The sequence below is a fragment of the Pelmatolapia mariae genome, linkage group LG8 (genome assembly GCF_036321145.2).
Source record: "Pelmatolapia mariae isolate MD_Pm_ZW linkage group LG8, Pm_UMD_F_2, whole genome shotgun sequence".
NCBI classification, from domain to species: domain Eukaryota; kingdom Metazoa; phylum Chordata; class Actinopteri; order Cichliformes; family Cichlidae; genus Pelmatolapia; species Pelmatolapia mariae.
The window spans coordinates 26,716,950-26,744,721 of NC_086234.1; the positions used below are offsets into that span (position 1 = coordinate 26,716,950).

Sequence of the window (27,772 nt, forward strand, 5' to 3'; positions counted from 1 at the left end):
TCCTAATCCAGAAGGAAACCAAACACAGCATTACACTGCAGTATGTGATTAAAACAGCTTTCCCTATTAAATCAGTCGAAATGAAGCAAACAAATGAAGCATTTAGAAGTCTTCTCAGGGGGATGTTGTTTCACAATTAAACTAAATGACACAGCCAGGAGAAACTGCAAAACCACTGTAAAATTGTTTTAAGACAAAGTTCTTAATTAATAACAACAGAGACCAAATATTTCTCAGCATTTCTTTGCATAGTTTAGAAGACGAACATGTAGGTTAGCTTTTGAATTGATTCTTTCTCTCTGTGCCTTTGTGACTTTCCTCTTAGTGCTCTAGTTTGCTTCCAGAGTTCAAAGACATGCATGGTATATTAACTGGTGCATGTGAGAGTGTGAATGCTTGTTTGTCTCTCTGTGTTCACCTGAGGGGAGAACAGGATGGATGGATGACTTTATGCTCTTGTCTTTGAGTTATTTTCTAAGCCTGCTTTTTTGTAATTCATACACTGTATTCTGTGCATGCTTGGTTGTCAGATGATCATTGTTTTTAAATAACTGCCAGGCATCTTCATGGTAAAGACTTCTTCCCATTTTTCCTGAGTATCTGAGGTAATGCTGACTGCATCCTATTAGCCATTGCTGGCACCAGACATCCACATGGGGGATGATTCTGTGAAATAGGGTTTATTTGTTTTTAAGCTTGTGGCTTTATTGACTTTGCTGACAGTGCTACTCCTATTGGCAGGATGACTGGATACCAGCAACTAAATGTGGGGGAAAGAGTCTTGTTTGTGTAGTAAATTGTTATATAACATGAGGTTTCATGTTTTCATGATGTCCATTGCACTTTTTCTATTGCAATAACTGTTGATAATATAATATCTTATTGCAGCTGCTGCTCTATTAATAATATTTATGTATCCGAAAGGATGTATCCATAGATCAGCACCACTCTTTTTTGTTTCCAGTGACTCACGTGTGTTGACTTTTGTAAACCAATCACAATATGTAAGCGGGATAAGAAGACTATGGATAAAAATGCAGTGCAGTGATAAGACCCTCATATGTAGTCATCTATTTATGTGCATCTACAGCATTAAAATGTGTTATATTGATGCCTGATGACGTATTCGTGGTCTTCCAAATTTCACCTGAGGGCTTTTGTTGCTTATGTAGATCATGTGACTTATAATAACGCCCCTGATTTGCGCCAATGACCTTACAGCTTGAGTCACGGTTTTATACCTTCTCCTTCCGGTGTAAGGAGTATCCAGCCGATATAAGCCGTCCCCTTTGTGTTTGTGCGGTGACATCATGGCAGGGTCGTCTGCGCGGAGTATCACAGCGGAGCGCATCGGATACATAAGCAGAATCGAGAGCTTCAGCGCCTGTCACCGTCTTCACAGGTACATCACCTCCATCCCTCCTCCGTCAGGGAGGAAGCAGGCTGATAGAGAGTCGTCCCGAAAGCGGGTTTATTTCAAACACCTTCTTAAAGCACTCACACTGAAGTGCGCCGAATGAAAGTAGCTTTCACCTGGTGGCGCGGGGTTTGCGTTTGACATGTACTGAAGTGTGTTTTTACAAAGAGCGAGTAAAATCCCGTGTATCGTGGATGGAGGATCGTGGAGAAGTGAAGCGCGATGATCAGGATACTGAATAAGTGTGATGTGGATCGTTTGGAGCAGGGGGAAGTCACTGACACCCATCTGTGTTCTTGCTCTTTAGCGGATTAAAGCTTTTGGTGTTTGCGGCATTCTGCTTAAACTCAGAGAAAGATTCGCGGAATATCCACTCATGCTGCATTTACGTGCAGTCGGCGCTGTCGAAAACGAGCCTATCCAAAGATTAATTGGAGACGACTTAATTAGATCTAGATCAACAGTTTATGCTGTGCTAATAAACATCTTTCACTATATTGTTTGGTGTACATTTGTGTTGTTGTTGTTGTTAAGCAATAACACGTTGCCTAGTATACGTCTACAAAACGTGACAGTTACACTGTTAAAAATCTAAATACTTGAGGTTAGCATTCTTTAATTGGCGTTTTGTCATCTCTTTATACTACATGACTGTTAGAAATGCACATTAAAGAGTTTTGATAAACTTTGTTTTGACTGTCTTGGCCAAAAGGCTTTCCTGACTATTCCTTCACATCTCATTCAGCATTCACCTGAGTGATGAGGAGAATAAAAAAGTGTACGGAAAGTGCAACAATCCCAACGGTCATGGACACAACTACAAAGGTTTGTCACACTCCTTCCTTTAATTTAACGAACTATATTAGGAGTGTAATGCTCTTCATGTATTGCTCTCGTTTCTCTCCACAGTGGAGGTAACCGTGCGTGGAAAGGTATCTGGAACATTTTTGTGAGGAATCCATGTCACCCTAGTGATAAATAGGAAAACCTGTTTCAGGAACAAGTGTATTTTCTGTATATGTTTTCAGATTGATGCTAAAACTGGCATGGTCATGAATCTGACTGACTTGAAGAAATGTATCGAGGTAACATGTTTTGTTTTTTTGTTTTTTTTGTTTTGTTTTTTTGTTTTTTAATTCTTAATGGAATTTAAGAACTGGCTAACTGTTACTCAAAAAACAGACTTGTTTTGGACTGGGTTTAGCTTGATAAAAGCTGTTTTGGATGCGAAGATTAATTTAATTTTTCAGTTTTTATTACCAATTTGATAGTAAATAACTCAATTACTTATGTGCTAATTAAAATTATTATTGTATAGTTTTCTGAGGTTTTAACTGTTGTAAATATTAACAGGTTTATAGACAGTTTTTATTATGTTAAGTTGGTAAATGTGTGCACTACTACAACATGCAGACTAAAATTGGCATTTGTTAGTTTTACACAGAACATTTAGGATGACATACATTAGCTATGTATGGAACAAACTCTGAAGTTAGTAACTAACTGCCCAGTTGGTGTACAGCAGGGGTAGGCAACTCCAGGCCTCGAGTGCCGGTGTCCTGCTGGTTTTAGATCCCACCCTGGGTTAACACACCTGAATCAAATGATTAGTTCATTACCAAGCCCCTGGAGAACTTCAAGAAATGCTGAGGAGTCATTTAGCCCTTTAAATCAGCTGTGATGGATCATGGACACATCTAAAACCTCCAGGACACCGGCACTCGAGGCCTGGAGTTGCCTACCCCTGGTGTACAGTATATTGAAACATTTTAAATTAAAAACAGTGCTTCCCCTGCAGGAAGTAATCATGATTCCACTGGACCATAAAAACCTTGATAAGGATGTTCCATATTTTACTACTGTTGTCAGGTGTGTACCCTTTCAGGCTATTGTCACCAGTCTTATTACAGATTTTCTTTTTTTTTTTTTTTAATTTTTTCTTCTTTTTTTTTTTTTTCCTCACTGAAACTTCTTTTTCATCTGCCCACTTAGCACAACAGAGAACGTGGCTGTTTACATCTGGGACAACATGGTGAAGGTTCTCCCGCCCGGCCTGCTCTATGAGATCAAGATTCATGAGACCGACAAGAACGTGGTTGTGTATCGAGGAGAGTAGTGAAGCAGTGTTTGGTTTAGTAGCCCTAAAGTGCCATTCCTTTCTACTTATTTTAGGCTAATTGTTTACGGACTGACTTCACTCTAGTCACACTTAGTTTGAAAGTCTTTTAGACATTGTTCCTTTTGCACAGCAAAGATTTCATAGATACTGCCATGTCTATTCTTGTAAACAGAATCCTATTTATGATCTCATCATTTTGAGGAAAATTTGCCCTAAAGGAGAGAACAGAAGCCTGAAAAATGGGGTTATGAAATAAACTGTGAAACATATTGTAGACTGAATTCAATTAAATAAATAAAAATTGGTTCTCACTGATGGTTTTGGGCCTCGTTAGACATGGTTTACACAAGAGGACGTCTGACCTCCCTCCAGAGGATGGAGAAATTTAATGAACCAAATTCAAAAGTAATACAGGTGAAGCAGACCTGACCAATCAGAAGCATCCTGTGTGTTTCATGCTAGTATTAACAAATGGTTAAAAATTACCAGAAGTCTGATATTTACATGTCATTTGGCATGTATATGAAAATGAGTTGTGAACATCCGAATAAGATGTTCTCAGTCCAACAGTGACATCTAGTGGAATAAAATCATCCCTCTCAGCTCGGTGTATTAGACCTAACTTTTTCAGATGAGTAGAGCTTGGATTTTATTTTCAGATGAAGGGTTTGAGTCAAGAGGTACAGAATTCAAGATGTTGGAAATCTGTTTCCACAGTCTGTAAAGTCATCTGTAGGTGTTGGCAGTGGTTGATCCTCTGTGTTTTGTGAAGTCCAAAGTCAACACAGCAGCTTAGCAGGAGCTTTGAGAGCTCTTCGTGTGTGCATCTGTGTGATGCTGATTTCTTTTGTTCAGCTGGATTCAGTATCTGGCTGCAATGCTAAAACTACTGCAGGACCAAATGGCTCGCTGACCACATTAATACTGTATGGAACTGTCCAACCGCTTCACCTGACCTGAACCCCATCCCCATATATATGGAGTATGGTCACGAGGAAGACGAAAAGCCCCCAAACAAAAAAATGGCACAAGAAAGAGCTGATGGCAGCTCGCCATAACGAACCACAATGACGCAGTAATTCCTGCTAAAGGAGACTTGACCAAGTACTGAATATTTAAATTCGAATATTTATAAGAAGGTACACGTTTCTGTCATTTTAACCACTTGATGTCAGTAAAGAGCTGCTACAAATTTTTTAGAGGCTCTGGCACATTTGCACATTTGGTAATAAGTTTACTACAAAAAGGTTGGGTGGTGATATGAGCTCATATTTTCTGCTCCCACAAAACTTACCAAAATGAAAGTGGGCGCTCTCCTTTCATCTCAAACAGCATTATTGTCATAAAACCTGGATTGTCTTTATTTACATACCTGCAAAAGTCACACCAAGTCACCGGTTTCAAGTAACGTTTGTGAACTTTTAAGTTGTCTCATATCAAAGGCATGGAAACCATTAAAAATGCATATATGCTATATGTTGCTGTGTAATGTTAATGCTTCATATATGGATGCAGAGAGCTTTCAGATTTGGTTTGTGAATCGTAGCTTCAGGCAGCTAAAATATTAACAAGGACGACTTTTTGCTGGTGTGAAAAAGATGACTGTTTGTTCAAACCTGAGTGTCTTGTCTTTTTTAGATCCCATCTGATCCCTGAGGATCAGAGGACTGAGGTGCAGTCAGCTAGTCTGATCTCCAAACTTTAGATAGTTGCTATTATGTCTCTGAGGGATGTGTTCCATGAGTAAGTCATAAATTTAAAGTCATCAGTCAAACTACCAGCAGAAATTGAGACCATACACTGTTTCTTTGATTTGATTTGCTCAGTCTTTTTTAATTTGTGCCTCCAGGATGTCAGGATTCAATAGGACACCACATTTTGGTGACTTTGAGAATGTTATTGAGGAGAGTAATAGGTCAGACTCCTAAATGACCTTTTAAAGCTGATGCTTTTTATTTTTATGTTGCTTAAAAATCCAAGAATGTGAAACACTGTGAATGTGAAGGAAAGGACTGAGCAAGAACTACTTCCTCCTGTTACACAAACTGAGCATGTCCACATCCTGATATATAAAGAACTGTGCCGAATGTTTGGGAAAAGCTGCTGCAGGTTAACAGGCTGGTTTGTAGCCTTGAAAGAAGTAGTAAAAGTATAGCTGACATTCAGCATTACTGTATCAGGCATTTTTGAAAAACAAAATTGATCCTGTTTACAAAAACGCTGGACTCTAAAACAATTTGAAACAGAAATGTGTACAGTTATAAGAAATTTACTGAATGTGTATAGGGTCCAGATAAGCCAGGATGTATATGAAATCTTCTGTGTGGGCTTTCCGATATTTCTGGAAGCATAGTTGCAAAAGAAAGCAGCCTGGTAGTTCAGGCCTTGCAGGAGGAAATATTAGGGTGAATGTTGTGTGTGCTCTGGTTTGTCCTTTTTTTCCCCAAAAACACGAAAAGGAGTGTCAGTCAAATGGAAGAAGCAAAAAGGGAGGAAAGAAAGTTAATGTTATAAATATGAACCCGTATTAAGTTTTACTATATATTTTGAAACTCATTCACCATAAATATTTTAAAATTTGTCAGGCTGTAGACTAAAATCTACAGATACGGAAGAGGATTAGGGCCACAATTTTGTTTATTTATTTTTTCCCAGAATTCTGAGAAAAAGAAGTCGGATCGACCCGTGCGTGCACGGCGCTAATGCGTTAACGAGCTAACCACGCTAACGTGTTGACGCTGTGCAGCCCCACGCACGGGTTGATCCGCACTAACTCGCTAACAGAGATTTGCCGCATTAATGCGGTTATGGCATTAACGTCATTTTAACTAGATTAACACTGACAGCACTAGTTATGAATACATTTTCCTTTTTTTGGTACCGGCACTGGTTTTGTCTTGTTGTATTTATCCGTGGCACCTTAAAGGCCGGTCCATGAAAATATTGTCGGACAAAAACCGTGGCGCAAAAAGGTTGGGGATCGCTGGCCTTCAAAGCAGAAAGAGGTCTAAGCTGTAAAGTGACTAAAGGACAGTACAGAATTAATTTCCTCTGATCTGTTGCATCATCTGCTGAGCTATGATCACATTAAACCAGCTTTGTCTCATGAAGAACATCGTAACATAAACACCTCGTCTCAGGTTTTCATATTAAAAAACAGAAGTGACAACGGTGGGTGTACAAAGTAGTTTGACCTTTTAACACTCAACCCTCTATTCAATATGCTAACTTCAGGCTCCAAAAAGCCAACAACCTTCTGTCAGGAACCTTGGTGTAACTTTTGACTCAGCTCTGACTTTGGACACTCATGCAAATTTATTGGTTCACTCCTGTTTTTATCATTTAAAAAATATTGCTAAGCTGAGTCCCATTGTTTCACGCTCAGAACTAGAAATGGTCATCCATGCATTTGTCTCATCTTGTTTGGATTATTGCAATTCTTTGTTCACTTGTTTAAGTAAAGCCTCTGTGGATCATTTGCAAGTTGTTCAGAACGCTGCTGCAAAGCTTCTGACCAAATCTTCTAAATCCTCCCACGTTACACCCCTGCTGATCCAGTTGCACTGGCCCCCCATAAAATTCAGAATCCACTTCAAGATTTTGACTTTGACATTCGGGGCTCTGCATGGACAAGCACCAAACTATATCAGAGATCTTTTACATCAGTACATCCCCAGCAGGTCCCTGAGGTCATGTGATCAGGGGCTTGCTGGTCGTCCAACATACAAGGTTGAACACGAAAGGCGATAGAGCGTTTGTAACTGTAGCCCCCTGTGGACTCAGTGGTTTCATTTAAAAAACAGCTAAAAACCCATCTTTTTAAACTTGCTTTTGGTTGATTTCTGCTTTTATGTCTTAGTTTTTCTGTGAAGCACTTTGTGATTTTTGTCCTGAAAGGTGCTATACAAATAAAATTTTACTTTACTTACTTATTTTACATGGTGGGGACCAAAATGCTAATACTACACGGTGATTGTACCCATCGACACCAATAGTAACAATCCTTTGTAAATTGACTATCACTATTACTTAATGTTTTAAGCTTTGAATGGAGCCAGGCTAGCTGTATCCTGTGGTTCCTGTGATTTTGTCCACCAAATCTGTTTCCATATGCAACACACATTTACCCACACAGATTAAATCCAGTGTCCCACTTTAATGGTTTCTAGTCTGATCCCTTTATTGTCTTTGTGAACTGAGACCACAAAATGTGTGAAGTGTCTCTGGATGAACATACACAGTTTAAAACAAGTGGCCTCTTCTTGTTTCCCTGCCAGAGTTGTAATCTTTGTGTCAAGATTCAGCAGCCAACTCAAACCTTTAATTAATCAAATTCCATAAACATGTGTCATGCACAGGCAGATGACCTGCTATAAACAAGCCAGAGCAAGACTTTAACAGCAGAAGTGCCACCTCTTTACTCTGATTCCAGATCAGACTCAGCCTTTTGTACTTCACCTCTTTTCTTGATTCCAGTAAGCACTCACTGATCTGAGGTCTGTCAAAAAGCCTGGAATAAGAACCTGCTTCTTTTATAGCAAGTGGGTAGATACAGAACAAATCAAACTATAATTACATGTCATAGAGTGCAGCTGGATTACTGCAATTAACAGGTAAAGCTAGTTATTATCCTCCTGTTTCATGGAAAAGTATTTTTTGCTACATTTTAAGGCCCTCTTTGCTTTTCTGTTTAAACACAAGCAACTGTGTGCCTTATTTATTTATGAACTTAGCCCAAAGTAAGGCAGATGAGTCGGATTACATCCCCTAATTATCTTTGCAAATGTAAATAAAGATACTATAAATGTGCAAAGCTCACAGTATGTTAGCATGGATTTAACATATTTTTTGGTGCTGTGATGTGTTCAGGTAGTAGACTCTTTCACTTGTTTGGCTGTGCATCTTACTACATCTTTCCGAAACAGCTCCTATTTATACTCTTTAATCTCTGCCACAGATTAGCTCAACAACACAGCACAACACAAACAAGTGCTCTGCTAAAAGCTTTGGATCAGAACGCTTAGGTAATAGCAAATGGCCTGGTGCTTATGTAGCACTTTTCTACTCTACCTGTGAGACTTTAAGGCACTTTATACAACTTGCCTCGTTCACGCAATCACTTTTTTCTGCTGAAGTCGATCTGCTGTTCACATGTATGCGTCTCTTGCCCAATTATATTTGGCATGCAGACCGGAGCCGCCAAGGATCAAACCACCAACCTTCCAATTAGTAGATAACCTGCCCAACTTCCTGAGCTACAGCCGCCCTTACAACAGGCTGTCTCATTTCCTCATTATGTAGTGAAGTTATGTAAATCCAAGGCGGATTCCTGCAAACAGTCAGTAGAAATGTGTCAAATGTGTAGCAAACTGTTGTAAAAGAAACACTTCTGAAACACCATTCAACAAAACACTAAACATTTCTAACTTAACCACATACTAACCACATAACTAATTTACTTGCACCAATCTCTTTCCTTACCACTAGGAGACTAGGAATCTTGTACACCTAGCTATACCTCAAAGATGTTTATCCCATTTTGACATTGGAAAACCACGGTTTGTCAAAATGGGACATGAATTAAAACATGTAAAAAGAGTATTTCCTACTCCTTTTTTCTATAAAATTGGTTAAAAATAGTTTGTGCTCATCAAATATTTGTGCTTCTTTGTGGAACCTTGTTTGAGAAACGGTAGCTAGCTAGTTAGCACGATAGTTGCAGAAAAACAATGAGTTGTTGTTTGAGTCATCTTTCATCATCCTGCACATAGAAAAGTCTTTCTTCCTTGTCACGGTAATGTATGATCTTGTTAAATGCTATATCTGTTTTGACGTTTACGGCCATGATGCCAGGTCTCTCTTGGAAATGAAATTTGGATAAATGAAGAATTAATAACTAGACAATATAATGCCCACATTGTCATCTTTAAAATTTACATTTTTTAATCTCGGACACAGGCAGTCATTTGCCTCATTTGAGAAGCAGCAAACCTACAAGTTGTCAGCTAAAGCGTAATTTATGGTCCCACAAATGTCCCTGTCTGCATATGCAATAGAGACTGACTAAAGACAAAAATAAACAGAGAGGGATTTCCACCCACCACAAACGTGTTCCCATGCTTTTCTCCAAAATGCCAACACCATATTGCTGAACTTGGATGACGTATGCATCAGTCAAATGCTGGTTGGAAGAATTGAACAGTGAGTCAACACTGAGATATTCCCTGGACAGCCAAGAGATATAATCTCTCCAGTGTGTTCTGGGTCTACCCTGATAGCCTCTTTATGGTAGGATATGGCCTGAACACCTCACCTGGCTCTTTTTGATGTGGAGGAATAGTGGCTCCACTCTGAGCCCCCCTGCAATGACTGAACTCTTCACCCTATCTCTAAGGGAGAAGCCAGCCACCCTCAGGGAAAATGACATTTCCACTGCTTGGATCAGAGATCTCATTCTGTTGGTCACTACTCTAAAGCTCGCTTATAGACAAAAAGAAAGCCTGACTATGTAGAACCTTCTTTATAGTACACCTCTTTGCAAGAAAGACCAAAAAATACTGTACTTTTCACTAAATAAACACATTCAGAACCAATTATTTGGAGCAGGTAAGGTTGAAAGAGTGAGTTAGACAGAGTTGAGCACCATATAAACCAAAACAAGCTGGAAGATGCTAAAATCTTTAGCTTAGCAGAGCTCAAGAGTTAATGATCATTCTCTTCAGGCTTGTCATTACACGTTGTTGTTGGATTCAGTCAGAATATATTAGTATTTCTACTAATATAAATGTAAAAACAAACAGAAACGTGACTTTTTACTCTTTATAAAGGTGAAAAATAAATTCACTGTGACATAAAGTATATTTTTTATGAGCACGAGATCAATTTCTTGAGCTTTGCATGCATGCTGACATCCACTTGACTGTGAATCAAGCCAGAAGCCAAACAATAGACAATAAGCCTCTAAAAAATCCCAAGTTTCCCCTGCCAGCTTGATTAAAAACTTCGGTGATCTGTTCTTTTCATGCCCACAAGATGAAACAAGACAAATTACCCACTGCTGTCATTTTGCCTGTGTTGCAAGGTAAACATATCATTTTGTGCATGATTTCCTCCTGCCTCCAGCCATTAGGTGCAACAGATCTTTATCCAGCAGATGGCACACACAAAAAAAACCCAGGGGGTATTTATTAAGTTATTAAAATAGCTTAATTAATAAATAAGTAATAATAAAATATATGCATGAATTATGAAGCTATTGCACGACCTAGAGACTTCCAACTAGCAGATAAATGAGAATATGAAATTCTAGTGTAAGTTCAGTCATAGCCTGAAGTTTGTGAATTACTTGTGTGAGTACCAGAAACTTTTACTTTTAACTTTTTAACTTTTTTCCTGCAATAATCCAAAAAATACAAAAAGCATTGTACATGCATTCCTTACAATGTGACGCTGCTTTTTCATGGTGTTGTTACAACTTTAATTTAATGTAAATTGTTTTGGGTTTTTTTCACCATTAAAATTCAGTATTTGTTATTTTAAAAACACAGAAAATAAAAATGCCACATGCACAACACAGTTTGGTTGCAAATGAGCCACTCTGTAGTATGTGTGTGTTACATTGTTGCGGTAAAAGCTGCCAGTCTGTCTTCTTTTGTTATGCCTTTGTCAGAAGGTGGCGTAGCTTTGGGCAAAGAGGAGAAATGTGTGCATGTGTGGAATCAGGGTTTAGAGCAGCGTGGGGGTGTTCAAGCTTGTTTTTTGTTTGCTCGTCATCTCCCTCCCTACTTCCCTCCTTCCCTCCCTCCCTCAGGGTCAGGTAGCATGCATAGCACACTCTCACACACACTCCCACAGCTTCAAGAGAGCACACACACATTCTTCACTATCTACCCAGAACCTGCTTGGGTGAAGACAGCATGTGCGTCTGTGAGCTGTGAGGATGGAAAAGAGAGTGTGTGTGATCCAGACTGACTTCCACCAGTATAGACCCACCATTGCTCTCCACAACAGACCCCTGGCACATGTAAGAAAAATGCCTCTTTTTCTCTGGCACTACATGTTTTCCTTCTTCACTTAATCTTTGCTTATTCATTTTTTGCAGACTTTGTGTTATTTAATCTCTCCCGGTTAGTTTTCTTTCTGGCACTGTGCTTCCACCATGATGCAGGGCTCTTCCTTGTTCCAGGCCCACACCTCTAGAAAAGAGGGTCCTTCATTCAGCAGGGGGCATCAGAGTGTATAGCATCATTTGTGAAACATATTGTATGTGCTTTTCAAGTTTTTTTTAAATTTACTTTAAGATTTTCCATGTTTCAGGATTAGTATCATTCTTAAAGTTTAAGCTGTGAGTAGCTAAATGTGTAGTTTTTCCTCTTCTTCTCACAAGCTCACACATACATTTCAGTGGAATGCAAACACAGACAAGCATCAGAAAGCCTGAGGAGACTAAAACAGGGAGTTTCATTTGCTTGCTCACTGACTTAAGGTACTGCTGAAGGATCAATTACAACCACTTTGAAAACATTGGAAGATTTGAAGATTTAAAGCAAAGAGTTTTATGAGGAGATCAATAAAACTCCAAACTACTGAACTGGAGCCAGGTAACAACTCCAGAGTTCCCCTTAAACTCATTGACATCATTCTTTATGGAATTAATTACTAATATTAAATTATATCAATAATGAAAAAAGTAAAACAAAGTGTCTGTGAAGGTCATCGAAGTCTATGGAGCTGGGAAAGAAAAGCGTCTGGACTTCTTTAAGCTTCTTGAAGATGTTTCACCTCCCAGTTGGTGGAGAGTCCCAGATTTTTAAGCCCTATTGGGATTGTCCCTAAGAGGGTCGTGGACTCCCTATTGATCTCCTGCCTGATCACATGAAAACAGGTGTGGGTCACTATTAGCCAAGTAAAACAAAGTATTAAATGTGACAGCGGGAGCATGGTTTAAGACCTGTACTGCAGCCTGCCAGCAGGGGAGCATCACAAGATTTTTGGCCTCTTTTGGGGAGCTGTCATGTTGTGCACCTTTATATTAATGTATACTGTCTATGGCATGTGTGGATATTAAAAGATAGTCAAACGATATGAAGTAATGTAAGGCTGTACTTTTGATGATGGCTACTGCAGAGTAACCGATTACCATTTTTATGTAACTTGCCCATCACGGATGATATACAACTCTGTGACCTAGATCATGGTGGCTCTTTCAGCTGGCTGGTTCCTGTCTCTCTCAGTAGTTTCACATGTAGCAGCTGGGTCTGTCAGCAAAGACACAAAAAGCTTGGTGGTTTTCTTCTTTGATGATGGTTCATGTGGGTCATGCAGCTCAGACGGGATACTTTGTTTCTTTGTGTGCGTTTCCTCCTAAATTGAAAGGAATCCCACTGATCCTCAGATAATGTTATGTTTAGGTCTACACACTTCAAGGTAACTACAGTCAGTGTTGTCTATAATCCATCCAACTGTTATGCGGTCCAATAATGTAACGTATTTCAAATCAACCTTATCAGGACAATAACTCACAAAGAAAAGAGCAGAACTTTGTACTGCGCAGCTCTTCAGTGTAACTACATGATGACAGTCATATCACTGATATAATTTATAAGCTGGTATTATTGGACCTGACCTGCAGTCAGTTGACCACATGAGTGTAAGTGAGCTGTGAGGTGCTTCGCTGATCAAAGGCTTGCAGTACCTCCCTCCGCGACCTGGATCCAGAGTTCAGCCAGAGGCCAGGTTTCGCTCTGTGGTCCATTTATCTGGGAGCAATTTGGATGCTGAGGATTTTTTACTGCACAGAAATGCTCTGTTGCAACAATAAGCTAACAATTCAAGGAGGACACACACCTGGATAAGGAGCAACCAAACACAGTAGATGTCCATTAAGTATCACTGCGCTTTAGAGCTACAGGTTTTTTCAAGTTTTTTGCTTAAGCTCTGGGTCTACAGTCGCAGTCTTACCTGTATACTGCAGTGGTCAGTAGCACTGCAGATGAAAGAAAGAATAAAGTGCATTCATCAAAGTCGCTATATATCATGTGTTTTATCTCTTGTCAGACACACATGTATAAAGACAGACGTGATTAATCCCAGTCCTCACTGTCTGTTAGGATCTTTTCCATTTACACACTGTGCTATTACCTTTAGCTTACTAGAAACACTAACTTTAATGATTTTTTCTACTAAAAAATGGCCCATTATCACACAAACCTTTATGTTTTATTAACAGAGGAACGATTTAATTTGCACATTCATTGAACTGCCTGAGATTAGTCATTAAGGCTCACTATAGTAAAACAAAAAAATATTAAGAGCTAGCTATTTAGTGGTTGTTAGTGGCATTGCAGTTTACCATACTTACAAGTTAACTGGTTCTTAATTATGATCTCACTAGGGACTGTATTACTAGTTTTAACGCATTGCTACTAAGACCCTCCCAGCAATGACTTTTGCTCAGGCACATTTTGAAGACTATAACTTTATAATTCCTGAAGTTTTGTTTTGCACCTACATATGCAAATATAAAAGATATTAATTTCCTTTTTTTATGGATATTAGTGATGAATGATTAGACTTAAACATTAAAGGTGACTGACATCTGTGCTGAGGTTTTAATATTAAAAAAGATCAAAATGACCTTAAAATGCCAACTTTACCCAAAATTTTGAATTAGTTCTTTTTTTTCCAAAGGCTTGAAAGTAAACTGACTATCACTTGCATCCTTCTGTCCAAGCTCACACTCTGTTAGTCTTTGACTCTTTATGCTTCAACAAGCAGCTTTCAAAGCTTCAGAGCATGATCCAGAGTTTGCATAATGATTTTATTACTTTTTTCTTGAAATAGTTTGGCTGTTGCCTACTTGAGTAATGTGAATATTAACTGGGATAACACACAGGCTGCATTAAGCCGTATTGAACCATCTCAGTGTTTAGCATGGTAACTATTGGTGGTAACTACTAAAGAGTAACTATTATGGCTGTCCTTATTTTCTGCTACACATTATATTATTACAAATATGAAACATAGTTACACAACTAGAGGTCAGCACGCGTATGCAAGCAATCCCTGTATGCAGACATTTTTTTCTTGGATGTTAATGATGGTAATATGAACAGTAGCCCCGCCCACCTGCAATCTTCTGTTTAAAAGTAGCGGCCACTCAAAAGAAGGTTTAGTCAGGGAGGGGGTTTGTTTCAGAAGACAGGGAATAAGTTAAATAAGGATTATTTCTGAACTGTGAATCAATATAAAAGTGGAAATGGATTAAGAAGAGAACAATAGAATAAGTCCCCTTTTCATATTCATAGTCCTCAGTTGACTTCAAAGTATATTCAGGGAGTGCAAACAATTTTTACAGCACTGCGAATCAGATGGACACTTGGAAAGTTTGTTTTACTGAGACAAGAGGTGCAGAAACACCTCAGAGCTTCAAGTCAAAACATGAAACCTTTGCTCAAGTGTAATCCCCGGCCTTCACACAAAGCGGAAATGCACTGCGATAAAGAGAGTACTTTATTTGTGCAATATCAACAGTGGTCCTGGCATAAGGGGTTAATCCCTGTGATCATGCTAAAGGTGAACCATTGATGTGTCACATTTGTCTTCCTCTTCTTTTTCTGGCATCCGCGTGCAGATTGATGCTAAGTGCGACATTAAGTCCCGCACTGACAGGTGAAGGTATTGTGTGTTTAATCTGACTACAGGCAAAAGGAAGTTCAGGTGTGTCAGGTGATACACATGTGCTAAACTGTGTTTGGACAACATGGTAATTATCGGCGCACACTTTAAGAAAGATGATAATGCCCTTACTACTTTCCCTGCTGACGAACTGTACAGTTTGTCAGGCATGAGCAGTGAACTGGCTGTCAGATCTCTGACAGCCCAACTAATGACAGCTCTTTTTCAGATACCAGCACTCAAGCAGCAACAGGTTTTTGTGCTTCTTGTTTCTTTTAGATGTTATTCCAGAATTACTTGCAGAGAAAATAAAAGAAAATATATATATTCTGGCAGAAAGTTTAAATGCATGCAGCAGACAGCCGGTCTGTTGCTTTGGATAGTGCATTTTGTGTGAAATTGAAACCATTTCCTGCAATACATTTAATGCGGGGCTTTATTGCGTTAAAATACCTTGTCTAAGAATTCAGTGCAGAACAGCTGACATTTCTATTCACAGTATAGACAAATACTATTGTTCATAATCAGAGGTTCAGAAATTCCATGCTTCTATTTCAAGGTCATTTGCTACAGCAGAAAGCAACATCCTAATGGTTATCTAAACTTAGCACAAAAGTAAGAAAATGTGTGTTTGGTTGATTATTTGTCCATGCTTCTTGGAAATAAATCTTACACCATTGGAAAGCAAGGGTACTGCTCATTATAAGCAGACCTTTGACTAAAAAATAAAAAGTGAGTGAGCAAAGTGAGCAAGACCACTCTGGACACTAACTGAAATTAAACTGAATTAAAAGAAACGTTAAAATAAAAATAAATATAAAAAATAATTAGACATTAGAAACTATAATAACTCTGATGGAAACCTGTTTATTTCCCCTAAATGGTGCCACATTTGTAAGGAAAATGCATTTGTGTGTTAAGCAGCAGGGTTGAGCATGTGGATGGATGGATTATCTCAGTTGTTCTCCTGACTGACGTTTGGTCCGTTTAACCATCTTTTTCCTGTCATGTGATTGCATTTGTCCCTAACAATCGTTAACTTTTATCAAGTGGAAAAAAGTTAGCATTCATCCTCCAGCCTCACTGTGTTTCTGTTATGCTAACCATAGCTGTGTAGCTAGCCACCACATCATTATATACCAGCTAGCCCAACTTCAGTAACCTTACAAATATCACTGCTGTTTAGCTTCCTGTCTTCATTTATGTCGAAAGATGGTGTATCATCTTTAGATGGAAACTAGCGAGCTAACTTCCTGCTAACTTCTAACTCTGTTAAATTTAATAAATTCTGTTTTCATGGATATTAGACTTCATTGTTACACCTGGTAGAGCAGCCACACTGATCATTTTATTAAAGACAAAAGGATTTAGACAGTTCTCACTGCAGCATCACTCTCAGTGATGCTGCAGTGTTCCTTTGACTTTGGGACCTGAAGCAGAGTTTGGACCTGGAAACGGCTAATGAGGTCAGAATTAAAGCAGAAGGGTTTAGTAACTGCAGCAACTGCAGAAGAACATGTGAAGTTATGGAGTGGGGTTGCTTATGATGAGGCGCCTTGTGCTTAAAAGTCACCTATGCTCTGCTGCTAACTGCAGAGTTCTAAATCTTTTCTAGCAATAATATCGGGACAAAAACTGATATTCATGGGACGGGTACATGGTTATGTAGCTTATTTGTGGCCATACAGTGTAGGCTACAGGGGTTTTATGGTGAAAAACTAGTCAGCTTTCTTATTTTACTGCCACTCTATCAGTGACTAGATAAGTTGCTGGCTTCAGCTTTGTTTTAGACTCCTCCAGCTCTGCTTTAGTCTTTGGCATACACTGATTCAAATCCTGAGGACATCTTGAATTGTGGTGTACATTAATCAAAAACGTGGCCTGGATTTTGAGAAGACCTTCTATTACAAAACCCCCACCAGCAGGAGATCTAGAGTTACCAGTCTTATGATAGAGAGCTGACCTCTTGCTTGATTTCTTACTTACTTCCAGCAGCACAGTTGTTAGTTTTTATTGTTGCAGTGCAAACCAGCAGGAGGCCAGTTAGGTAAAAGGGGAGAAAATGTGGGCTCATACTGGTGGATTCTTGGATGTCTTTTGCAGGGCAAAACTCCCTGACGTGTGGGCTTGTGTGTGTGTCAGATGTGGATTTGGAGGAGTTGGGGAGTGGGGAAGGCCAGACAGCAGTGAACAAAAGTGAGAGAGACTCAGTGAGAGCGCCAGACAGCCTAGCTGAAATACCAAGCCTTCTTTATGCATGCGTGTATTTGCAGATGTGTGTGAGTGGTGTTGCGGGTCAGGTCCCTGTTGTTGCAGCCCGTTCATACAGAGGAAGCAGGGATGAGGGAGAGAGAGGAGCTCAGGAGAGCCATAGAGCAGAGTGACCGGCTCCTTTCCAAGGTCCGTGAACTAGAGGAGCAGAACACCCAGCTTAACAAGGAAAAGAATGAGGTGGCCACTAAATACCGAGCTGTAAGTCTCTGCTGCTTTTCCCTCTATGCCTCAACTTTATTCTTTCCCTTTCCCCTTTAAATAAGATATTCTTTTGTTTCACTAACTTGATACTTTGGAACTCACATAATTTGTGATTAAGCTTGAATTTCTGCTCGATAAGGGATTTTGAACGTGGTCATTATACCAGCCCCTAGTGGATGAAATTAAGTGGATAATGATACCTTTGCTGAGGGAGAGACAGAAAGAGAGAGAGATGGAGTTACTGTGGCAGTCGTATTAAATCTGGATTTTCCTTTTCTTGCTGTGCTGACTATTTTTTCAGCTGATTATTTTATGTAGTGAAGAAGCACAAAGTATCTTATTTTTATTTGTTTTTTGTACCCAGACTGCTGTCAGTGCTGTGGGGCACCATACTGTTCCTTGGCTTCAGACTCACAGTATTACTGGTTTATTCCAAGGAGGAGTGTTTGAGTGGCACATCCCCTTCTTTATAGCTTTATTGGAGAAACAGAACAGCCATATTCTTCTCCAGTCCATTAAAGAAGCACAACAAAACTAGCATTAGCACAAAAGCAAAATTACAAATGAATGATATAGTTCCTTTTTTCTTAATTTGCAAATACCTAAAGTGACACGTGTGAACTCAGCTTTTACCCACTGAGGATTAAGTCTGGTGATGACCCCAACCACAATCCTAACCCTTACTCTAACAATAGGCTTAAGTCTTAGCAGTTGGGGAAACAAAGAAAGTAATCATTTTAACTAATCTACATAAAAAAATATTCACATTAAAATAAAAATCTGTTTAGACTTTCTTGAAAATATAGGTTAGGAGTAACCTCCTATGACAACTTCAGAGTACTATTAAGTACTAATCAAGTACTGCTTTTGCAGTAATAGGCTGTTTGAGATATGAACTGGAGTGTAAATGTGGGACAGTCTCTTCTTCTTGTTGGTGGTCTTGCCATTCTGGTTGTGATACTGCCCAGAGTTCTATGCTAAACAAACATGACAAAACAGAAACCTTCACCTGTCTATGAGCTCTGGGCTTTTGGCCTCCATCCCCTGTCCTAGTCTCCAAATCAACGAGAGGGTTAACTTAGTTTGAGTTACCTGTTTTGGTGCTCTGCACGTCTAGGAAGCCTGTATGTAAGGCTTCAGACAGTCTTCATGAAGCAAAGGTTTCTGTTGTTTAAGATTTTTGGTAGTTACTTCAAAGTTAACTTCCACCAGTGAACCCCTTGGCGATGGGGTTAGAAGTAGGTTAGGTTGGATTTTAGCTATGTTACACGATTAGAAGATGTTACTGTTCAAATCAACTCTAAATTTGGCGTGACAGATTCTTCTCTTATAACGTCTCTATTTGGTTAATAGGTGACAATTCAATATAAAGGGGAAGATTTGAACCTAACCCTGACAAGTGCAACAGTATCGACTTCTTATACTTGTGCGGCTTTTCCATAAAACATTATTTACAAGTTGAACTAGAAGCTCCTTTTTACTGAACGCAAATCCTGATGTTAATCATACACGGTATATTCTCAGGAAGAAAAACTTGAAAGCTTAAAAAGTTCAAATAACTGCTTTCTATGTTGTATTGAGTTAGAGCATTATTTAGAGAGATTTAGGTGCTTCAAGATAACTTCTTAGTTGTGAGAAATAAATCCATCCTTCAGGCAGAGGATTTAGTGTGAGAGTGCTGCTGCCAGTGTTTGTTGAAAATGCTCCAGGGTTGCCCATGGGATCTGGTCATTATTGGTGCTGAGTGCCTTAGCAGACTTTTCATATGGCTTTGATGGAATACATCATAAACGCTTTCAAGCAGCTGGACCGCGGCCTTTGTCACTGTATTTTACCAGCGATCATCTTTTTTGTCTGTGTGTGCCTCTAATTACAGTGACCTTCAGAAGATTTCTTCTGCATAGTCACTTTGTTTGATGACTTGCAGCTGATCTTCCTTTCTTTATTGATATAACAAGTAAGTCTTTAAACTGGGTTTAATTCGGAGGAAAAGATTTTCCTTTATAATCAGCATTCTTCCAAATTTTATAAAGTTACTTCAGCAGAGACAAAGTGTTAGGACTATAATCCCCCCCTTTTTTATTACCCTTTTAGAGTAAAACATAACTTTTTTATTGAAATCACCAGGTGTGCGCTGGCTCCCACTGTGTCTTTTCTTCACTGCTTAGATTAGCCAGCCACAAATAATGACGTGAATCTGCGGAGGAGACAGATCAGCCAGCAGAGTTCATATCTCGGAGACCTCCAGATTTGACTGCAGTGAAAAATGTGACCCCTTGTCAGAGTTGTTTAATGCTAAGGAAGACTTCCAGTTTTCCAAGGGAGTTTTGTCCCAGACTTCATTACCCAAGTTGTTTGCTGAGGGACACATCTGTTATCCGGGGTACAATAAATTCCTCCTTATGAATCAAACCTGATGCATATCTGCCCTGTTAGGTCAACACTGTTCTGGCAGATTGACATTCTGTTGGCTTACTGTTAATAAATGCAAAAAGGGTCATATACTATTAGACTGTCAACCTCAACAACCAAAAAGATTAAAGTTTTCCACTTTGTAGGTCTGGCTTTCCAATATTAAACTAAAGCGATTCAATCCAGCCTGTGAATAAAATCGTTTTGCTTTCCTTTTCAACAGCTGGTGTTATGGAAAGACAGCTGACAAATTAAAAAGAAAAACTCAAATCTTTTAACCCCTACAGTACAGACACCCAGCACCTTTGTTATGCTGTGGTGGCATTTTACAGGCGTGGTTTGGGTCATTAGAGAGAAAGGTCACAAATTACAAATTAGTACAAAGTTGGTCTGAATGACCAGCTTTGTTATATGATTTCAACTAGTTTATGGAACTATTCCTGTCGTATGTGGTGGCCTATCTCCTTATCAGTTTTTTTTCCTTGAAATTAGTTATTTGGAGTGAGGCCAGCAGACACCAATCAGCTACAGATCCTTTTGACAGAATACTTGTCAGTCAAAGTAGCCCTAAATCAACTCAAATTAATACTATTCAATTCAATTTACAACAGTAATTGCCTTACGGTGCTTTATATTGTAAGGTAAAAACCCTACAATTAACTCCGGTTTATAGTGTACATTAAAAAAATTCCAGTATATAGATAAATGACAGAATGAGTTATGACAGAATGCACATTTGTTATGAAGGAGCAAACTATACATACAGTAAAAGCCAAAAACTTCCTACTAGTCTCTAAACGTGTTATTTCATATTTTAAAGTTAGGTATTTTAACATGGAAGTATATGGCAATTGAGTCACTTTTGGATCTAAAACCAAGTGGCCATTTGTGGAACTGCTACTTTTTAAACTCTGCCTTGGCTTAAATTTTTCAGGAGGTTTCCGTAGAACAAGCATAGTACTAGCACACCCATAGTTAATATGATATCTGAGTTTAAATTAAATTAACTAACTTTTCCATTCCTGACCTGTTAGTGTGGCTACAGAAAAAAAAGGCAATACTAAAGAACAGATGGTAAAACTAAATGAGGAATTTGAGGGTTGCCACTGCATGATAAGCAGAGTTTTCCTTTTTCTGATATTCAGACCAACTTTGGTACAAATGGGTATAAACAGAAAATGCCAGTGTTTACCGCCCAGTTACTGCTAATGGGAAATAAATGTGCCTTCCTGCAGCACTATCCAGATGCCCTAATTCTGCATGTGGAAAAACTTTCAGCCTGGATAGACTTTGGAGTTTCTGAGGCCTGAGGCGAACTGTGGGACAAAAGACTGGCGGGGAGAGATGAATGAGCAGTGTAAAGAAGAGGAGTGAGTAGGGTAAAGAGAAGCTAGGGAATAGAAGATTGACTTCAAGGGCAAGAGGGAGAGAGCAAATGAATGGAAGAACAAATTAGTCAGGAGTGATAAATTTTGACAGGAGTTGGAACTGGAAAGCCTGCGAAATAATGCTAGAGACACATTACTTTTGTAGTTGGAAGATATTTCTTGATGAAGTTTTTATATTTTCTCCTTTACTTTGCAACAGACACATTTACCTTATATGCAAAAGATGTCTGCTTTGAGATTAGGAGGACAAAAAAACCCAGTGTCAGGAAATCACGCGATAATTTAAAACTAGTAGCAATCCCGAGCCTGGATAAATGGGATGGTTGCCAATTTGCATGCATAAGACAATGGTTATTGTAAAGACTGACATTCCCGTAGTCAAATATTAAATCAAATTTGATCAAAGCACAGCTATGAAAAAGTGCAGCTTCTCAGGAGTGTTAGCATTTAAATATCCTGTGCAAAAACATCCAGCAGATGAACCCGTAGCCTCCCCTTCCCTCTGGTGTTATCACTCATCTTACCCTGATGATGTTAAAAGGATGGCTGTCAGTTAAATACCAGGCATCCGGCCTCAATGAGGCAATATTTTGAGCTTGAGACACTATACAACTATTGGCTGCATTTGGCACAGAGAAAGCCAACACAGCCAAAGACATGTAACCAGAGGGCTTTCCTGTTATGCTTTTACCTAGTAACCATGTCCTCACATTACATTATAACTCTGTAATCACAGTCAACTGTAATTTCAATCTCTGGATGAATGAATAAGACCTAAAACAGCAGTGTAAACAGGAAATTTGCTGTGTTTCATAAAGTGACTTGGTTCTAGAGTTGGTATAATGAAAATCTGATATAGTCTCGAGTTATCTGTGTGTCTGAGTCACTGGCAGCTGCTTGTCAGATATGTGAGTGTTGGTGTTGGACATGAGCAGTGTCTGGTTGGGCAGCCTGGGCAAGCGCAGAGTCTCAGGCTTCTCCTGCTCTAGTGGGAGTAACATGAACAGAACTCTCTGTGCTGCCACTCTGCATAAGAAGGCAAACCGCATTGTCAAAATAAAACATTCTCAGAAAGCCTGTGTTTGTCTTTTTTTTGTGGCTGGATATCTTTCACGATGGCATTGGCTTGTCCTGCCTCATATATCTGTGTCCACTGTTGGACGACTTTAAATTCAGTGTTATTCTAACTCTTTGTAAGTTAGGAAGGTCGTGTGTGATTTTAGCTGCACATTCTGTGGTTTAGAGGGGGATAAGTCATATACAGCACATGATTTTGTTTTTCCTGATACTTCCAATTATATATATATGTTAGATATAATTAATGTTACATATTTATTTATTATAGTTTGTGCTGTGTTTTGTCATAAATATACATCATTATGTACAGGTAGCATGCTACATACCAAGGCTTTTACTTTCCTAAAAATAACTTAAAACAAATTATATGTGAGATACTGTTTTTTACTTGTATCACTCAAAAGAGTAACATATATACATTAATGATACTCCTATCTCATGCTTTAATACAGCCACCATATTCCTGTGGTAATCACTTTCCACTGACAAGTTTGTTCTTGTCTTAATCACAGTACCATCTCCATTATTGATGTTAGCTCAAATAAGGAAATGCTTGGTTAAGTCTTTGTGGGGTCTCAGTAACTTCATTAAAAAAAAACAAAGGAAACCCCCCTATCAGCACTTAAATGTAAAGCACAATACGCCTCTTTGTTCTTGCTAAGATGAATGCTGTGGCATTGTGGGGGACCATGTGGGCGTGGGCACACATGACATTTATGTCAATTATAACCGAGAGGAGAAAAAGCATTCTGACTTACTGCCCTTGTTTTTTCTATTCTCTGCTTGGGCTTTGAGGGTACAGCTGAGGGCTGCGTTTCTGTGGTAGAAAGGCACAACTTTGCAGGCTTTTCTTTGGACCTGACATCCTACACCAACCACCATCCCTGTGGGACACCCTTGGATCCCTACCCGAGAAACTAGGGAGAACCACCTGTTTCTGGACTACAGCAAGGGAATAAAGCAGCAGAGGTAGCCTTTGTGGTGAAACAGCCTTGAGAGTGGACCGAATAGTGGCAACTTTCAAAGGGGTCCTAGTACAGAGGAATGTTTGGATTCCAGCAGCTTATACCAGCACACCCATATGAATGGCTGTTTGAGTGGGAGTGGAAGAACGAGATAAAAAAAAAACAAAGAAGAAAGACAGGGCTGATAGATTAAGGAAGGAAAAGAATGGTGAGCAGAGCTGCAAATTTGTAAGGGAGGGGATCTGTAGGGTGAGTATAGACGAGAGCAACACCAGGGAGGGAATTACTACTGTCACTCCTGTTCAAACCCACCTGTAACAACCAGAACAGCTGTACACCCAGTCAAAGGAAGAGAAAAAGACTCAGTTAAGCCTAGCTGTGGGACGGAAATACTGTTGGGCAAGCTGCAGCATTGCTAAGCAGGTGAAGTCGGAAGCGTGTACGGTAGAGGAAGTACCACAGAGATGATGTCTGGGAGACGAAATCAGTGTCGTCACCCCCTCTTTGATGACTCAGAGGAAGCCAATGGGAACCATGCAGATAATGGACCAGAACCAGAACCCGAGGAACTGGATTGGGATAGCTATAGCGCCACACTGGAGCACAGAATAGCAGCTGTGGGTAAAGCATACATTATGTATGGCTAATTCTGGAGTATATATTGTGCTGGGAGAATTTTTTTTTTTTTTTTTTTAAGAAATCCGGTGTTTTCATAGCAGGAAAAGCGCACAAGTTACTCTGTAGATATTTAAGTTCCCCAGTAAACACCACAAACTAAGGCAGGTAAATGTTAAAAATGCCAGTTACCTGACATTTATTCTTTATTTGTATATTTAATTATTATATTCTTTATTACTTATAATAATTATTTTATTATGTCTCCTCCTGTGACATATGGTAAACTTGAGTTTAAGCTAAGTGAAGAATTTGAAACTAAGTATAAATAGAAAAAGAATAATAATAATGGCATATGTTCTCTTAAAGTCTAGCAGTTGTGAATTACCAGGACAATTTTTGCTTTTGGCTGTAGTTGGCTTTTGAGACTGTGTATGAAGTGGGAGAAAAGGTAAGAGATATTAGCAGCTCTTTTAAATGAATTTTTGGGGGCTTTTTTGCACCTTAAATTATAGACAAGTAAATATAGACAAGAAAGCAGGCAGAAGTAAAAGTTATGAAAAGTATAAACTGTTTTATTTTTTTTTTTAAAGTGACAATCGTTGTGGAATGTTTAAATTGTATAAAAATATTAGCAGTAGTTTATACCAATGCTAGCTAAAACTGCTACCAGCTCCACTGCTGAGCTATAGCTAGCATAGCATGACAGGCTTTAAATATTATTTCGTTTCAAAGGCAAACAAGGTATAACACTTAACAAATGTTCTTCTTTACAGAATTATAATATATCTTTATATTTAAAAAAAAAATACATCATTGTAAGACATGGAGGTGTGTTTTATCATGGGTATTCTAGCTGGGCCTACCCTAGTTAGCTAAAAGCAACAGAAAAATGGATAGGGAAGAGTAAAATTTAAACAGATAGATAACTGATAATTACAGGTTGAAGGATGTAGCCTGTGAGGAACCAGCTATGAAGGACAGTATCCATGCCGTCTTGTTCCAGTAGCCCACTTCTCATCAGGGTGTCCTGGTTCCTCAACACCCGACATAGACCTTGTTAATCCGGGTAGGCTTGATTTAGTATAGGGGTTCTAGCTTAGGACCCTTACTGGATAGAGACACCTGGGGTAGGAATCGGAGCCCTAGGTGCAATGACTCCCAAGCTAGGTGAGTAGCTTTAGCAGATCCCAGGAACAACATCCAAGATCTCTGTCCAGAAGAACATACTCCTAGTAACAGCTAAGATACTGCAAAGGACCCCCAAGCTCCCAGGCCTCTGGTAGAGGACCTGAGCTTGAAAGATTGATGGCCCGCAGGGGCAAGAGAGGAATTTATATATACTTTTATAGTTTACAATGTATCGCAAAACAGTTTCTTTTGGTTTAAGAATTCAGTCTCCAGCACAACAGTATCTGATAGATGTTTGTACAATGCCAATGTTGTTTTTTTACTGGTTTTAGCTTAAAGAAGGCCGTTGATATTAAGCTCCCTTTTACAATTACATCTTTATTACAGTCCATTAAAAGACAATGGAATCACACTCATGATCTATCAACTTAAGGGATAATGTCAATTTAAGAGACTGCTACATAAATTTCTAATGTAGAAAATGCCAGTGCATTATGAACCCCAAGGGCAGGATGGTACTGTAATAAAAGACTTTTACAGAATTATAAGTACAGGTAGGATGAGCTATTGTATATTAATTACTGGTTGACTGAACAACTTCCTTTCTGCAGTTCTGTGTAATGCATATCTCATTATAGAAAAATGTATGTGCAAATTTGTTTGCACATACCCTTTGTGTGTTAAATAGGCTTGTACTCCATTCATACCTGGTAATACCCGTTTAGTAGTGAAGAGGTAAAAGGGTTAAAGGTGCAAACAGCTTTGCACAGAAACTTGTGCGAGGAACTTAAAAAAAAGCACGGAAAGTCCTCCAACCAAGTACTTTTATGGAAATAAATGCAGATGGAAATGTGGTTGCTTGATCATTTCACAAATGCCCAGATATTTGGGTATGCTATTTGCTCATTTCTAAATGCCTTGCCCATGATGACTGGCCTATAAGAAACTGTAACAAAAGCAAAGCTCTCATAATATGGCCCTTTCACTACTGTTATGGATGGCAACTGATTAAGTGATCTGGTGTTTGGTAGAACTTGCTTATCTGGTTGGTAACCGTGACCGTGTTACTTCATAGCAGTACTATATTAAGGCAAGTGCACACTGACAGAGAGACGGTTCTTTGTGACTTGAAAGAGGATAAATTTCATCCTGTGGTAAGATTATCTTTGCATGAACGTCTTGAGGTTGGCTTCAGCTTCTTTAATTCAGCAAATCCCTTTATATTACATGTTTATCCTTAGCCTTTTACTAATAGTGTCAGCTTTTTCTTACCTTATCTTGCCCTTCTTTAAACTCAAGCGACACTGAGTTTGACAAAACTATTATGTTGCTGCATAAAAGATCTTTTACAACTAGATTAGAAGTTGGTACAAGGTCTGAGGACTGTGCAAAAAACAGTAAAACTGGACAAAAAATATTATTCGTAGCATATCTGGCACAAAATGAAATCCAGCCAATGCAATAATCTCCATAATACAGATCTACAGATTCAGTCAGTTGAAAAGTAAGTGATTTAACTCTTAACCCCCAGGAGCAGGAGAGTGCCCAGGTATCTGAGCATCGCTGTACCCAACTGGAGAAGGCAAGGCGTGAGCTGGAGCGGCAGCTGTCGGGCCTCTCAGACCGTCTGGAGGAGGAGGAGGCCTGCTCAGCCCAGCTGGCCCTCCACAGAGACAGGCTGGAGGCCGAGTGCAGCACCCTCAGACGAGACCTGGAAGAGCTGGAAAGCGCTCTGACTGTAGCTGAAGAGGATAAACAGGTAGGCCATTTTTGGATCTTCGTCATATGATAATCTCTGGAACAAGGATTTTTGCGCAGAAAGAGAATGACTGATTTGTAATATGGAAGCAGCATTTAGGAAGACGACAGATTGGCAGATGAAGGGACAGTTGTCATCCAGCTCTTTAATTCAAAACAAGCAGTAGCCAGGCAAGGAAACTAACAGACTGCAAGAAGCACTGAAGCCAGTGGATTTTGGCAAGTGGGAGGTGGATGGCTGGTGGTACACTTAATATGGTAACAGGCTGACTAAGTTAGACAGGTTAGCCAATCATAAAAGTAACAAAGTGAGGAAATAATATTGCCAGAAATGCACAAAGTCACTGATTACTAAATAAAACATGACATAACTTCAAACCATGACAAGATTATAGTTTCAAAAAGTAACACTAGGGCCATATGTCTGTCTGTGTAGGATCTCAGTTGTCCAGGTCATGGTAGTCTCAGGAGCTGGAACAGTCTGGTTTTAAGAACTGAAGAAGCCTCTTGGACTCTAAAAAGTGCAGTCGCCTTCTTTTCAAGCTCTAAGACTAACACAAGGACCATCACTTTTCCTTTTTTTTTTTTTTTTTTTTTTTTTTTTTTTTAAACCTGTCCCGTTTGGTTCTTTTGCCATCAGAATTATTGTCTAAAGGCGAAGAAAGATGCCCAACGGATTTACTTTACCAAATGGACCATCCCAGCCTTGCCGTAATGGTCCATTTGATTTACCTTTTAT

General features: G+C 39.2%; 1 protein-coding gene across 1 annotated transcript; it reads left to right on the forward strand.

Annotated features, from left to right (window-relative positions):
* The first annotated feature begins 1,236 nt into the window (after positions 1-1,236).
* On the forward strand, positions 1,237-3,847 carry pts (6-pyruvoyltetrahydropterin synthase). The gene is made up of 6 exons (XM_063481698.1): positions 1,237-1,402; positions 2,163-2,242; positions 2,327-2,349; positions 2,446-2,502; positions 3,216-3,286; positions 3,410-3,847. The coding sequence occupies exons 1-6, from the start codon at positions 1,311-1,313 to the stop codon at positions 3,531-3,533; spliced, it is 447 nt and encodes a 148-aa protein (XP_063337768.1). The 5' UTR covers positions 1,237-1,310; the 3' UTR covers positions 3,534-3,847.
* Positions 3,848-27,772: the final 23,925 nt, after the last annotated feature.

Coding starts and splice junctions, on each gene's coding strand:
- pts (XM_063481698.1), top strand. CDS start 1,311: ATGGCAGGGTCGTCTGCGCGGAGTATCACAGCGGAGCGCATCGGATAC. Junction 2,243..2,326: donor TCATGGACACAACTACAAAG/GTTTGTCACACT, acceptor TTCTCTCCACAG/TGGAGGTAACCGTGCGTGGA. Junction 2,350..2,445: donor AGGTAACCGTGCGTGGAAAG/GTATCTGGAACA, acceptor ATATGTTTTCAG/ATTGATGCTAAAACTGGCAT.